Source organism: Poeciliopsis prolifica, unplaced genomic scaffold (assembly GCF_027474105.1).
Source record: "Poeciliopsis prolifica strain line A6 unplaced genomic scaffold, Auburn_PproV2 SCAFFOLD136, whole genome shotgun sequence".
Lineage (NCBI taxonomy): Eukaryota > Metazoa > Chordata > Actinopteri > Cyprinodontiformes > Poeciliidae > Poeciliopsis > Poeciliopsis prolifica.
Genome location: NW_026562511.1, coordinates 487,501 through 500,333, shown reverse-complemented (window position 1 = coordinate 500,333; position 12,833 = coordinate 487,501). Strand labels below are relative to the sequence as shown.

The window sequence follows — 12,833 nt, the reverse complement described above, 5'->3', positions numbered from 1 at the left end:
CTTTTAAACCTCGTTAGCATTTGGTTTCCTCAGCTGAGGCCGGCTGACACACCGGCTCTGCCCAGGTGTGCAGCGCTCTGGCCCAGGGCCGTTCACACCTCAGGTGAACCAATTAGCATAACCAACGATCGGCGGCCTGAAGGCCGTCTGTGGGGTCAAACCGCGCGGCTAGTCATTAGCTGACCCGCTTCTGTCAGCTCCAATACGCTGACTCACCTCCAAACATTCCTGGTTTAACTAGAAACGCAGCAGGTCAGGATTATTTTCATCCCGAGGTCTGAGAGGCTTGCAGCTCGTTTCACACCAGGTTTCTTCTTCTTCTGTCACTTCCAACCAACATCAGCCTCCTCAACGGCTTCAAAGTTAGTTTGGTGAAAAACTCCTGCAGCAAATCCTCTACAGACTGACCCAGTTCAGCCACATGGACCAGAAAATAGACTGACCCCATCCAGAAACCTGGACCAGAACCCAGAAAATAGACTGATCCCATTCTGAACCAGAACCCAGAAAATAGACTGATCCCATTCTGAACCAGAACCCAGAAAATAGACTGATCCCATTCTGAACCAGAACCCAGAAAATAGACGGATCCCATTCTGAACCAGAACCAGACGTTCAACTACAGAAAACCCAGAAGATGCTGGACCCAAAATACAACCATTACAACCATCCCTCCCTCCCTTCCTCCCTCCCTCCCTCCATCCATCCCTCCCTCCATCCCTCCATCCCTCCTCCCTCCCTCCCTCCCTCCACCCATCCCTCCTTCCCTCCCTCCACCCATCCCTCCCTCCCTCCCTCCACCCATCCCTCCTTCCCTCCTACCAGGTTTCCGATGCTCAGCATCCCGTTGAACTCGTCCGTCATTGGGTAATGCTCCATGGCCATGAAGAGCGTGTTGAGGACGATGCAGACGGTGATGGCCAGGTCCAGGAAGGGGTCCATCACCATGATCTTCACCAGCTGTTTCAGCCGCAGCCAGGAGGGGGAGCACTCCCACACCAGGTATCGGTGGGCGAACACGTACCAGCAGGGGTGGCACTTCTTATTGGACTCCTCCAGTTCTGTAAAGATGGAGACGCACAGCAGCTCTTTATCTGCTAATCAGTGAAACATTTCCAGATGTTTCTCCACAGCAGCAGAGGAGTTTGCAGTTTATGGGTCAGAAGTTTGTTTTGAGTCCAGACTGGAGGGATTTCATCCAGGAGTAAGGCGGCAGCGGGGCGGAGATGAATCAGAGAGGACAGCAGTGGGTTTTTGTGTTTTCCTGTATAATGATCTGTTCTCTAAGAGCAGCGAGCGCCGGGGGGGAGACGGTGACTCAGCTCAGCCAACAAACACACACAGGAGGCTGATTGCATGGTAAATGAGGGTGACCACGCTGCCACACTCCTTCTCCTCTCTTTCATTCAGTTTCTGTGCATCCCGCTCCTCTCTGACAAACAAAGCGCTCGTTCCCCTGAGGACGGCGGAGCCACAACAAACCCAGACTCTCTTACACAACCCAGTTGAGCTCAATCTGCTGCCGTCCGCCGCCTGCTGGGCGGCTTCCTGGATTCTGACATGTTTCTGGTTCTTCTTGCAGTTCTGCATAATGTTGCATTAATACCACCATTTTATTGTGTTCTGTTTATGCGGCTCGGTTTACTGTCTTCTTTCTGTGGATTTTCTTTCTGGACTTTAGTATCGCGCCGGTTCTGAGTCATTCCATCAGTTTTGAAACGATTTTAACTGAAGTCGATTTCAATTTGTTGAGCTTCTCCATAAAGACTTTCTCTGTCCAGATTTAAGCTTCGCCTGTTGGATAGATGGACGGACCGGCAGCAGATTCTGCAATACTTTGGTCTACAGAGGATTCAGGACTTTCAGGAAATTGGGCCTCTGTTTCTTTAAAAGCTCCTGCTGGTCCTGAAGCTCCGCCCCCAGGAAGTCGACCCACAAGGTGACCCTGTTAGTTTCGTGTGTCATAAAGCTGCCAAACTCCTTTTTAATGTAGGCAGCAATATCCTTCTCTATGTTGTACTTCTACATTTGCTAATTGCTGCTGGCTAGTCTGAAGGAGCTGAGTGGGGAGGAGCAACGTCTGGAAGGCGGGGCTAGGTCCACTCAGCTGTTTTGAATGGTTGCCATAGAGATTAAAGAGTTCCTCAAACATGCATGAAAGAATCAAATCAAAGCTTTTTGTTTGTTTCTGAGTGAAAAACATAAAAGCATGTTTGGCTAAAGGAGCTGATTCTGCGTGACGCTGTCCCTTTAAGAGCAGCGCTGCAGATGAAGGCGTGGCCGCGGCGCAGCTCCTCACCCTCCATGACGTCGGTCAGGTAGCTGGCGGCGCTCATGGCCCTCCCCCTCCGCTCTGACCCCTGGGTGGACGAAGGTCGAGGCAGCAGCATGGTGCTGAGCTCCGTGGTGGACGTCGGGACCTGAGACACAGAGGAGACGTTAGCCTGTTCCTGTTCCTGTTCCTGCCGGACAGGAAGCTCGTTTCCCTCCTGCTCATTCAGCATGCTCTCTTCTTTCTGTCAGGTCAAGCAGCGCGACGCGCTGCTTGGAGTTCAATAGATGAGAGAAATGAACGTGGAGCTCAGGCTGGAGGAGAAAAGGACTGCTGAGGTTTTCAGATGAGCTGAGAAACATCCACACAACTCCAACATGAAAACCTGCTGCAGGATTCATGAAACAAAAAGTTCAGAGAACGAGAGAAAAGAACGAGAGAGAAAAGAACAAGAGAGAAAAGAACGAGAGAAAAGAACGAGAGAGAAAAGAACGAGAGAAAAGAAGGAGAGAAAAGAATGAGAGAAAAGAACGAGAGAAAAGAACAAGAGAGAAAAAACGAGAGAAAAGAACGAGAGAAAAGAAGGAGAGAAAAGAACGAGAGAAAAGAACGAGAGAGAAAGGAACGAGAGAAAAGAACGAGAGAAAGAAGGAGAGAAAAGAACAAGAGAAAAGAACGAGAGAAAAGAACGAGAGAGAAAAGAACAAGAGAAAAGAACGAGAGAAAAGAACGAGAGAAAAGAACGAGAGAAAGGAACGAGAGAAAAGAACGAGAGAGAAAGGAACGAGAGAAAAAACGAGAGAGAAAAGAACAAGAGAAAAGAACGAGAGAAAAGAACGAGAGAGAAAAGAATGAGAGAGAAAAGAACGAGAGAGAAAAGAACAAGAGAGAAAAGAACGAGAGAGAAAAGAACAAGAGAGAAAAGAACAAGAGAGAAAAGAACGAGAGAAAAGAACAAGAGAGAAAAGAACAAGAGAGAAAAGAACAAGAGAAAAGAACAAGGGAGAGAAGAACGATGAAAAACTCCCATAAGCCCATGGGCTCCAGCTGGAGACCTGCTTCATGCAGTCAGACGTGTCCTGCAGGAAGCAGAAACCATTAAAGGACTTTTAATGGTCTCTGTCATTTTAGATGACCTTTGACCTCCAGAGAGGAAGAGGACTAATTCAAGTGAAACTTTTCATGTTTCCATCATGTTTCTACCAGCTGCTCTGTTATTAGAGCTCAGAAAATCAGTGAATGAATCTGATTATTGATCATCTGCTCACATTAATTAGAATCAAAATAGGATTTACAGCCATACTCTTAATCCAAATCCAATTAATATCAGGTTATTAAATTTACATCCACACTTATGATTTTATAAGTTGTGACCTGCAGTTTCTGTATCAAATATAATGAAATATCTGGTCTCAGATATAAATCTGACCATGAAGCTGGACATGTTGCCTTGTGGGCAACAGGAAGTGGGATCCAAACACACTTCCTGTTTGTGGACAGATAGCTGCTGCTGAGCTTCACAGAAAAGCTTCCAATAAAATCCTTGCTAAGTTGTTTTTGATAAACTGTTTGATAAAGTCGCCAAAAACAGCGACAGTCACTAACCCCTTTTAGCTCCTCCCCTGCCACGCCCATAAGCCCAGAGGCTCCGCCCATAAGCCCATAGGCTCCGCCCATAAGCCCAGAGGCTCCGCCCACCTCGTTAGTTTCACTAGGTTTGTTTCCTTTATTACATAAAACCCATTCAGCCACTACCTGAAGAGATTCCCAGGTAATGAATGCAACAGTCCAACTTGACAAAGTTCTCCAGAACTTCTCCCACATTAGCGCTGTGTGGACGAACCTCGGCGCTCCCAGGTGAGTCTCTGACCTCTCGGTGACCTTCACCTGCTCAGGTGTAATTGCATAACGCTTCCTGTAAGGACACGGGTCGTGAAGGTCGGCGCCCACGCCGCCTCCGTCCCGTCTGCCGCCGCAGGGAAGCACCGGCAGGGAAACTCTGTGGCGGCGGTGAACTCCCACCGGCTCTCGCTCGGCTTCCTGCGGCGGCCGCGGGTCGCCATGGTGACATTTCTCTGCTAATAAAGCATGTGCTGTCTGCGTCCGCCTCCCACTCAGAGCTGCAGGACGCGGCTCTGAGCTGATGGAGGCAGAACGCTTTGTGTCACAACATGACACCGTAACCCGAGCTCAGGCCAGCAGAACTCCCACTCAGCCCCGGCAGCGCAGGGAACGTTTCCAGGACGGGTTTGACCGGCCCAACACGGAGGAATCAGAGGTTCTGATGGAACCTGGAAATCAGAGGTTCTGATGGAACCTGGAAATCAGAGGTTCTGATGGAACCTGGAACGCCTGAGACGGGATCCGGACTCAACCAGAAACACCAACATCAGCAGTTCCTCCCAACCTTTCATCCGGTTCAACACCAACGTCTGGTTGGGTTTCATGTGACTGAGCAGGTCAGAGAAGAACAAAACAGAAACACAAAATCTGAAAAGTGTGGTGTGCTTTTGTTTCTGTCCCCCTTTTATCTGGTACCCAAAACAAAAATAAGTGAAACTAAACCTCCAGAAGCTCCGAATCAGAACCATAGAAACCAGAGAAAAGTAGCAAACAGTTGAAAGTTGAACTTTCTGACCAACATGTGATGAACATTCTGAGACATGGTAGTGGCAGCATCATGATGAGGGATGGGGAAGCCAGCCCAATCTCATGAAGAAGATGGAGTATTTCAGGTTAAAACGAAATGAAAATCTGTTTGAAGAGCTGAGACTGGAGAGGAGGGAAAAAAATCCATCTATCCATGTGTTAGAATGGCCTAGTCAAAGTCCGGACCTGAATCAGACAAACGCAGCTGCAGCCAGAGGCAGTTCTCCAGTCATGTCCAAACTTAAAGAGTGAGCTGAAGAGAATTGAGGCTCAAAAATTCATTTTGTTTTTCAAATTTTAAGTTTTTTTTCTGTTTTTTTTTTCTTTTACCAGAAGAAAAACGAACGAACCATTAATTTAATAAGACTTCTGCAGAAATGCAGCTGTGAATCATTTTAGATCTGAAACATGAACTGCATGTTTGCATTTTTTTGGGAATAAACATCGTCTGAGGAAACCAGACACCAAACTGCCTTTGTGACTCTGAACTGAATAAAAACCGTTTATCGTTGGTCTTTGTGATTCGGTGAATCTGCGACGCTCCAGAAACAGGATTGCATAATCCGCCTGCCGCAGCTTTAAGGTCAGCAGACATGACAAACGTCGCCACGTTAGCGTTAGCTTCAGCACAAACGATTCGCCGCTTCGCTCAGCCAAACCTCACATGCGATTTTCATGGAGCGGCATTCCCTGGGTCGGCCCGGGTCAAAGGTCACAGTGCTAAAGCTGCTAACGCTCATTTGCGATACTGTCAACCTGATATTCACTTCCAGGGACTCCTGGTAGACCTGGAGTACAACATACTTTGACTAGGACCTTTGGACTCATCCATCATGGCGTCGTTAAGGTAAAATCTCCAGAACCAGAACAGACCCACAGTTCAAACTGTTAGACGATCAATTATGCAAATAGAAATTATTATTCTTAATTTATCATGTGATCGGTTTATTAATTTACTGATTCACTGATTTATTGATTTATTGATTCATTATTTACTCATTTATTGCTTATTGCGACAGGACAAATATAGCACATAAAAATAGTGCTGGGGAAGGACTTGGACTTGTCCTGTTCAGGTTCTGGTTCTGTTCAGGTTCTGGTTCTGTTTGTGACTTTGGTCGCAGGTGAAACATGAAATAATAACTGATTGATTGATTGATGAAGCAGGTTGGTCAACAGAGCGTCTCTCTGTGTCTCTGTTGGTATGTTTGCGTTCTGTGGGCCGGTGTTATCTGAGCCGGGTGGTGTGTGTGTGTGTGTGTGTGTGTGTGTGTGTGTGTGTGTGTGTCCATGATTTCAGAGCGCAGCTATGCGAAGCGTGGATTCAGACGTGTGTGTGTGTGTGTGTGTGTGTGTGTGTGTGTGTGTGTGTGTGTGTGTGTGTGTGTGTGGGTGGGTGTGTGGGGTGTGTGTGTGTGTGTGTGTGTGTGTGTGTGTGTGTGTGTGTGTGTGTGTGTGTGTGTGTGTGTGTGTGTGTGTGTGTGTGTGTGTGTCGCGGCTGCCGTGTTTCCAAACTCACACTCTCCTCCTTGACCTTCTCCATGGTGCAGGCGGGCAGCTGCCCCTGGAGCGGCGGCGGGGAGACCCCGTTCTGGTCCATGGAGACAAACAGCTTCCCGTTGACGTTCAGGGTGGGATAAAACACCTGGAAGGGGTCAGAAGGCAGAGGTCAGAGGTTAACTAGTCAGACTCACAGGCTGCCCGCGGCAAGGCCTCCATGTTTGAGCTGTGATGTCATAAGGGGGAGGAGCCAAACCAAATGGATCGGCAAACATTTTCCTGCTAAAACAAGTTTTTTCTTCATTGACTCAAAAGGTGAATGTTTTATGAACTATGAATAAAATCCGATATTTTAATGTCTCGACCTGCAGGTTTACGGCTTCAACCAAACCTGCAGAAACATTTAAATCTCCTGTTTTTGTTGAGTTTTATCCTAATAAACTTTGCTCTGCAATAAGTCACTGGATGTTTGTGGTTCTGTTTACTATGAAATGGACAAAAAATTAAATATTACTTGATCTTTTCTGCTTTCCATTGCCGGACTGTATGTCGACCTTTGACCTCCAGTGACGTGTATGCAGCAGGAATCTGTGGCTGTTTGACCTACTGACCTTCCTTTCGGACCGGCGGCTCACCTGCGAGTTCCTGCTGGCCGTGCTGTAGGTGCTGAGTCGGCGTTTGGGCCAGGGGTTGGTCAGGATGCCGCTGAACGTCCCGCCGCTGTACGTCCTGCCGCCGACGCCGTCCACCACGTCGCCGGGAACGCTGAACTCGTCGTCCGCCATCTCGCCTTCCGACCCTCGGCTCCTCAGCCGAAGTTAAAGATGGACGACACCTGACTGCTTCGTCGCGTCCGCGTGGAGAAGGAGCGAGCGAGGAGAGGATGGAGGGCCTGGCGGCGCAAAGCCGTGAGGCTTTTATTCTGAAAGGGCGAAGCCCTGCGCCGGTTCAGACTCACCTTTCCCCCGTCCATCAAGTCCACCTGCAGCAGCTTCTCCTCCGACAAGTTCCCCTCCCCGTCGGCCACACCCATCAGCGCCTGGCTCCGCCTCCGCTCCTCGGAGCTGTCCAGCGGCGGCCCAAGAGGCGACAGGTCTGGTGAGGTCAGGGACTCTGAGTCCGGCGGTTTCTGCGCCGCCATCTGGAGGACGGAGGAGTTCCGGTCAAAAGGCCGAAGCGGTTTGGAGGTCGTGACCTGCTGACCCCGACCCACCTGCTGCTCTTTCTTCAGTCTCTCCATGGCCTGCTGGAACTCGCGCTCCTTCTGACACGCCTCGGCGATGGTAGCCTGGTTCTGCTCCTCGTACGCCATGGCGACCACGGCCAGGATCAGGTTGATCAGGTAGAAGGAGCCCAGGAAGATGACCACCACAAAGAACACCATGTAGGTCTTCCCGGCCGAGCGCAGCGTCTGGACCAGACACAGGAAGCAGCGTGTGACATCACTTCCTCTCTTCTGCAGGTCTGATTGACCCAATAACTAAGAACTAATTCCAGCTCTGAGCATCATGAGGGGAAGATGTGATTACATTCATTAAAAATAAACAGATTGTTGGACAGTTTAACCTCAGATTTTAGCTTTTAGCATCTTAATGCACATCCAGGTTTATTAAGTGTTTAAACCTTTAAACTCGAAGCTCAAATCGCTTATTTCTGGGTTACTGATGGGAACAAAGTTCAGTTTCCATTTAACCATGTTGGTTAAATCTTCAGGAGTCACTGAAATGTTTTAACTTCAGGTTATTTCAGACATAAGCTTCTGGCTGTTAGGGTCACAGCAAGTCAGAGCAAGTCACGAGTCAGAGCGAGTCACAGCGAGTCAGAACGAGTCACAAGGAGTCAGAATGAGTCATAGCGAGTAACAACGAGTCAGAGCGGGTCACAACGAATCACAGCGAGTCAGAAAGAGTCATAGCGAGTCATAGCGAGTCAGAGCGAGTCACAACGAGTCAGAGCGGGTCACAACGAGTCACAGCGAGTCAGAAAGAGTCATAGCGAGTAACATGGAGTCAGAGCGGGTCACGAGTCAGAGCGAGTCAGAGTGAGTCACAGCGAGTCAGAGCGGGTCACAACTAGTCAGACTGAGTCATAGCGAGTTGTAGCAAGTCAGAGTGAGTCACGAGTCAGAACGAGTCACGAGTCAGAGTGAGTCATAGTGAGTCACAGCAAGTCAAAGCGAGTCAGAGCTACTCGCAGCGAGTCAGAACGAGTCACAACGAGTCAGAATGAGTCATAGCGAGTCACAGCGAGTCAGAGCGAGTAACAACGAGTCAGAGCGGGTCACAACGAGTCAGAGTGAGTCATAGCGAATCACAGCGAGTCAGAGCGAGTAACGAGTCAGAGCTGGTCACGAGTCACAGTGAGTCAGAGCGGGTCACAACGAGTCACAGCGAGTCAGACTGAGTCATAGCAAGTCAGAGCGAGTCACGAGTCAGAGCGAGTCACAGCGAGTCAGAACGAGTCACAACGAGTCAGAGTGAGTCAGAGTGAGTCATAGCGAGTCACAGCGAGTCAGAGCGAGTAACAACAAGTCAGAGCTGCTCACAACAAGTCACAGCGAGTCAGAACGGGTCACAACGAGTCAGAGCGAGTCAGACTGAGTCATAGCGAGTCACAGCGAGTAACATCGAGTCAGAGCGGGTCACAACGAGTCACAGCGAGTCAGAGTGAGTCACAGCGAGTCAGAGTGAGTCACGAGTCAGAGCGAGTCACAGCGAGTCAGAGCGAGTCACAACGAGTCAGAGTGAGTCATAGCGAGTCACAGCAAGTCAAAGCGAGTCAGAGTGAGTCATAGCGAGTCACAGCGAGTCAGAGCGAGTCACAACGAGTCAGAGTGAGTCATAGCGAGTCACAGCGAGTCAGAGCGAGTCAGAGCAAGTCACAGCGAGTCAGAGCGAGTAACAACGAGTAAGAGCTGGTCACAACGAGTGACAGCGAGTCACAGCGAGTCAGAGCGGGTCACAACGAGTCACAGCGAGTCAGACTGAGTCATAGCGAGTCACAGCGAGTCAGAGCGAGTAACAACGAGTCAGAGTGGGTCACAACGAGTCAGAGTGAGTCTTAGAGAGTCACAGCGAGTCAGAGCGAGTCACAGCGAGTCAAAGCGAGTCAGAGCGAGTCACAATGAGTCAGAGCTGGTCACAACGAGTCACAGCAAGTCACAACGAGCGAAAGAGCGGGTCACAACGAGTCCCAACGAGTCAGAGTGAGTCATAGCGAGTCACAGCAAGTCAAACCGAGTCACAGCGAGTCAGAGCGAGTAACAAAGAGTCAGAGCTGGTCACAACGAGTCACAGCGAGTCAGAGCGGGACAGAACGAGTCACAGCGAGTCAGACTGAGTCATAGCGAGTCAGAGCGTGTCACAGCGAGTAACATCGAGTCAGAGCTGGTCACAACGAGTCAGAGCGAGTCACAGCGAGTCAGAGCGAGTCAGAGCGGGTCACAACGAGTCAGAGCGAGTCAGAGCGAGTCACAGCGAGTCAGAGCGAGTCACAATGAGTCAGAGCTGGTCACAACCAGTGAGATCGAGTCAGAGTGAGTCATAGCAAGTCACAGCGAGTCAGAGCGAGTCACAGCGAGTCAGAGCGAGTCACAACGAGTCAGAGTGAGGCATAGCGAGTCACAGCGAGTCATAGCGAGTCAGAGCGAGTCAGAGCGAGTCACAGCTAGTCACGAGTCAGAATGAGTCATAGCGAGTCAAACGAGTCATAGCGAGTCAGAGCGAGTCACAGCGAGTCAGAGCAAGTCACAGCGAGTCAGAGCGAGTAACGAGTAAGAGCTGGTCACAATGAGTGACAGCGAGTCAGAGCGGGTCACAACGAGTCACAGCGAGTCAGAGTGAGTCATAGCGAGTCGCAGCGAGTCAGAGCAAGTCACAGCGAGTCAGAGCGAGTCACAGCGAGTCAAAGCGAGTCAGAGTGAGTCATAGCGAGTCACAGCGAGTCAGAGCGAGTCACAGCGAGTCAGAGCGAGTCACAGCGAGTCAAAGCGAGTCAGAGTGAGTCATAGCGAGTCACAGCGAGTCAGAGCGAGTCACAACAAATCAGAGTGAGTCATAGTGAATCATAGCGAGTCACAGCGAGTCAAAGCAAGTCAGAGCTAGTCACAACGAGTCACAACGAGCCACAGCGAGTCAAAGCAAGTCAGAGCGAGTCACAATGAGTCAGAGCTGGTCACAACGAGTCACAGCGAGTCACAGCAAGTCACAACGAGCGAAAGAGCGGGTCACAACGAGTCACAGTGAGTCAGAGTGAGTCATAGCAAGTCACAGCGAGTCATAGCGAGTAACAGTGAGTCATAGCGAGTCAGAGCAAGTCACAGCGAGTCAGAGCGAGTAACAACGAGTCACAGCGAGTCAGACTGAGTCATAGCGAGTCACAGCGAGTCAGAGCGAGTAACAAAGAGTCAGAGCTGGTCACAACGAGTCACAGCGAGTCAGAGCGGGTCAGAACGAGTCACAGCGAGTTAGACTGAGTCATAGCGAGTCAGAGTGAGTCATAGCGAGTCACAGCGAGTCAGAGCGAGTCACAATGAGTCAGAGCTGGTCACAACGAGTGAGATTGAGTCAGAGTGAGTCATAGCAAGTCACAGCGAGTCAAAGCGAGTCAGAGCGAGTCAGAACGAGTCACAACGAGTCAGAGTGAGTCATAGCGAGTCACAGCGAGTCAGAGCGAGTCACAGCGAGTCACAACGAGTCAGAGTGAGGCATAGCGAGTCACAGCGAGTCATAGCGAGTCAGAGCGAGTCAGAGCAAGTCAGAGCGAGTCACAGCGAGTCACAACGAGTCAGAGTGAGTCACAGCGAGTCACAATGAGTCAGAGTGAGTCACAGCGAGTTATAGCGAGTCAGAGCGAGTCACAGCGAGTCAGAGCGAGTCAGAGCAAGTCACAGTGAGTCAGAGCGAGTTACAACAAGTAAGAGCTGGTCACAACAAGTGACAACGAGTCACAACGAGTCAGAGCGGGTCACAACGAGTCACAGCGAGTCAGAGTGAGTCATAGCGAGTCAGAGCAAGTCACAGCGAGTCAGAGCGAGTCAGAGTGAGTCATAGCGAGTCACAGCGAGTCAGAGCGAGTCACAACAAATCAGAGTGAGTCATAGTGAGTCATAGCGAGTCACAGCGAGTCAAAGCAAGTCAGAGCTAGTCACAGTCACAACGAGTCACAACGAGTCACAGCGAGTCAAAGCAAGTCAGAGCGAGTCACAATGAGTCAGAGCTGGTCACAACGAGCGAAAGAGCGGGTCACAACGAGTCACAGCGAGTCAGAGTGAGTCATAGCGAGTCAGAGCAAGTCACAGCGAGTCAGAGCGAGTCACAACGAGTCACAGCGAGTCAGACTGAGTCATAGCGAGTCACAGCGAGTCACAGCGAGTCACAGCGAGTCAGAGCAAGTAACAATGAGTCAGAGCGGGTCACAATGAGTCAGAGTGAGCCATAGCGAGTCACAGAGAGTCAGAGCGAGTAACAACGAGTCAGAGCGGGTCACGAGTCAGAGTGAGCCATAGCGAGTCATAGCGAGTCAGAGCGAGTCACAACGAGTCACAGCGGGTCACAACGAGTCACAGCGAGTCAGAGTGAGTCACAACGAGTCACAGCGAGTCATAGCAGGTCACAGTGAGTCAGAGCGAGTCAGAGCAAGTCACAGCGAGTCACAGCGAGTCAGACTGAGTCATGGCGAATCACAGCGAGTCAGAGCGAGTCAGAGCAAGTAACAACGAGTCAGAGCGGGTCACAACGAGTCAGAGTGAGTCATAGCGAGTCACAGCGAGTCAGAGCAAGTAACAACGAGTCAGAGCGGGTCACGGGTCACAGCGAGTCTGAGCGAGTCAGAGTGAGTCATAGCGAGTCACAGCGAGTCACAACGAGTCACAGCGAGTCAGAGCGAGTCACAACGAGTCAGAGCTGGTCACAACGAGTCACAGGGAGTCACAGCAAGTCACAACGAGCGAAAGAGTGGGTCACAACGAGTCACAACGAGTCAGAGTGAGTCATAGCGAGTCACAGCAAGTCAAAGCGAGTCAGAGCGAGTCACAACGAGTCAGAGTGAGTCATCGCGAGTCAAAGCGAGTCACAGCGAGTCAGAGCGAGTCATAACGAGTCATAGCGAGTCAAAGCGAGTCAGAGCGAGTCAGAGCGGGTCACAACGAGTCAGAGCGGGTCACAACGAGACAGAGCAGGCCACAATGAGTCAGAGTGAGTCACAGTGAGTCACAGCGAGTCAGAGCGGGTCACAACGAGACAGAGCAGGCCACAATGAGTCAGAGCGAGTCACAGTGAGTCACATCGAGTCAGAGTGAATCAGAGCGGGTAACAACGAGTCACAGCGAGTCAGAGTGAGTCATAGTGAGTCACAACGAGTCACAGAGAGTCAGAGCTGGTCACAGCGAATCACAACGAGTCACAGCGAGTCA

At 50.4% G+C, this 12,833-nt stretch overlaps 1 protein-coding gene across 1 annotated transcript in view; it reads right to left on the bottom strand.

Moving 5' to 3' along the window:
* Positions 1–12,833, bottom strand: part of LOC129355492 (sodium channel protein type 5 subunit alpha-like) — a 79,145-nt gene that overhangs the window by 41,927 nt on the left and 24,385 nt on the right. Inside the window, 7 exon segments of the mRNA XM_055025084.1 lie at positions 823–1,061; positions 2,300–2,420; positions 6,441–6,566; positions 7,057–7,235; positions 7,238–7,313; positions 7,380–7,562; positions 7,635–7,832. Coding sequence (XP_054881059.1) covers positions 823–1,061; positions 2,300–2,420; positions 6,441–6,566; positions 7,057–7,235; positions 7,238–7,313; positions 7,380–7,562; positions 7,635–7,832 — 1,122 coding nt within the window.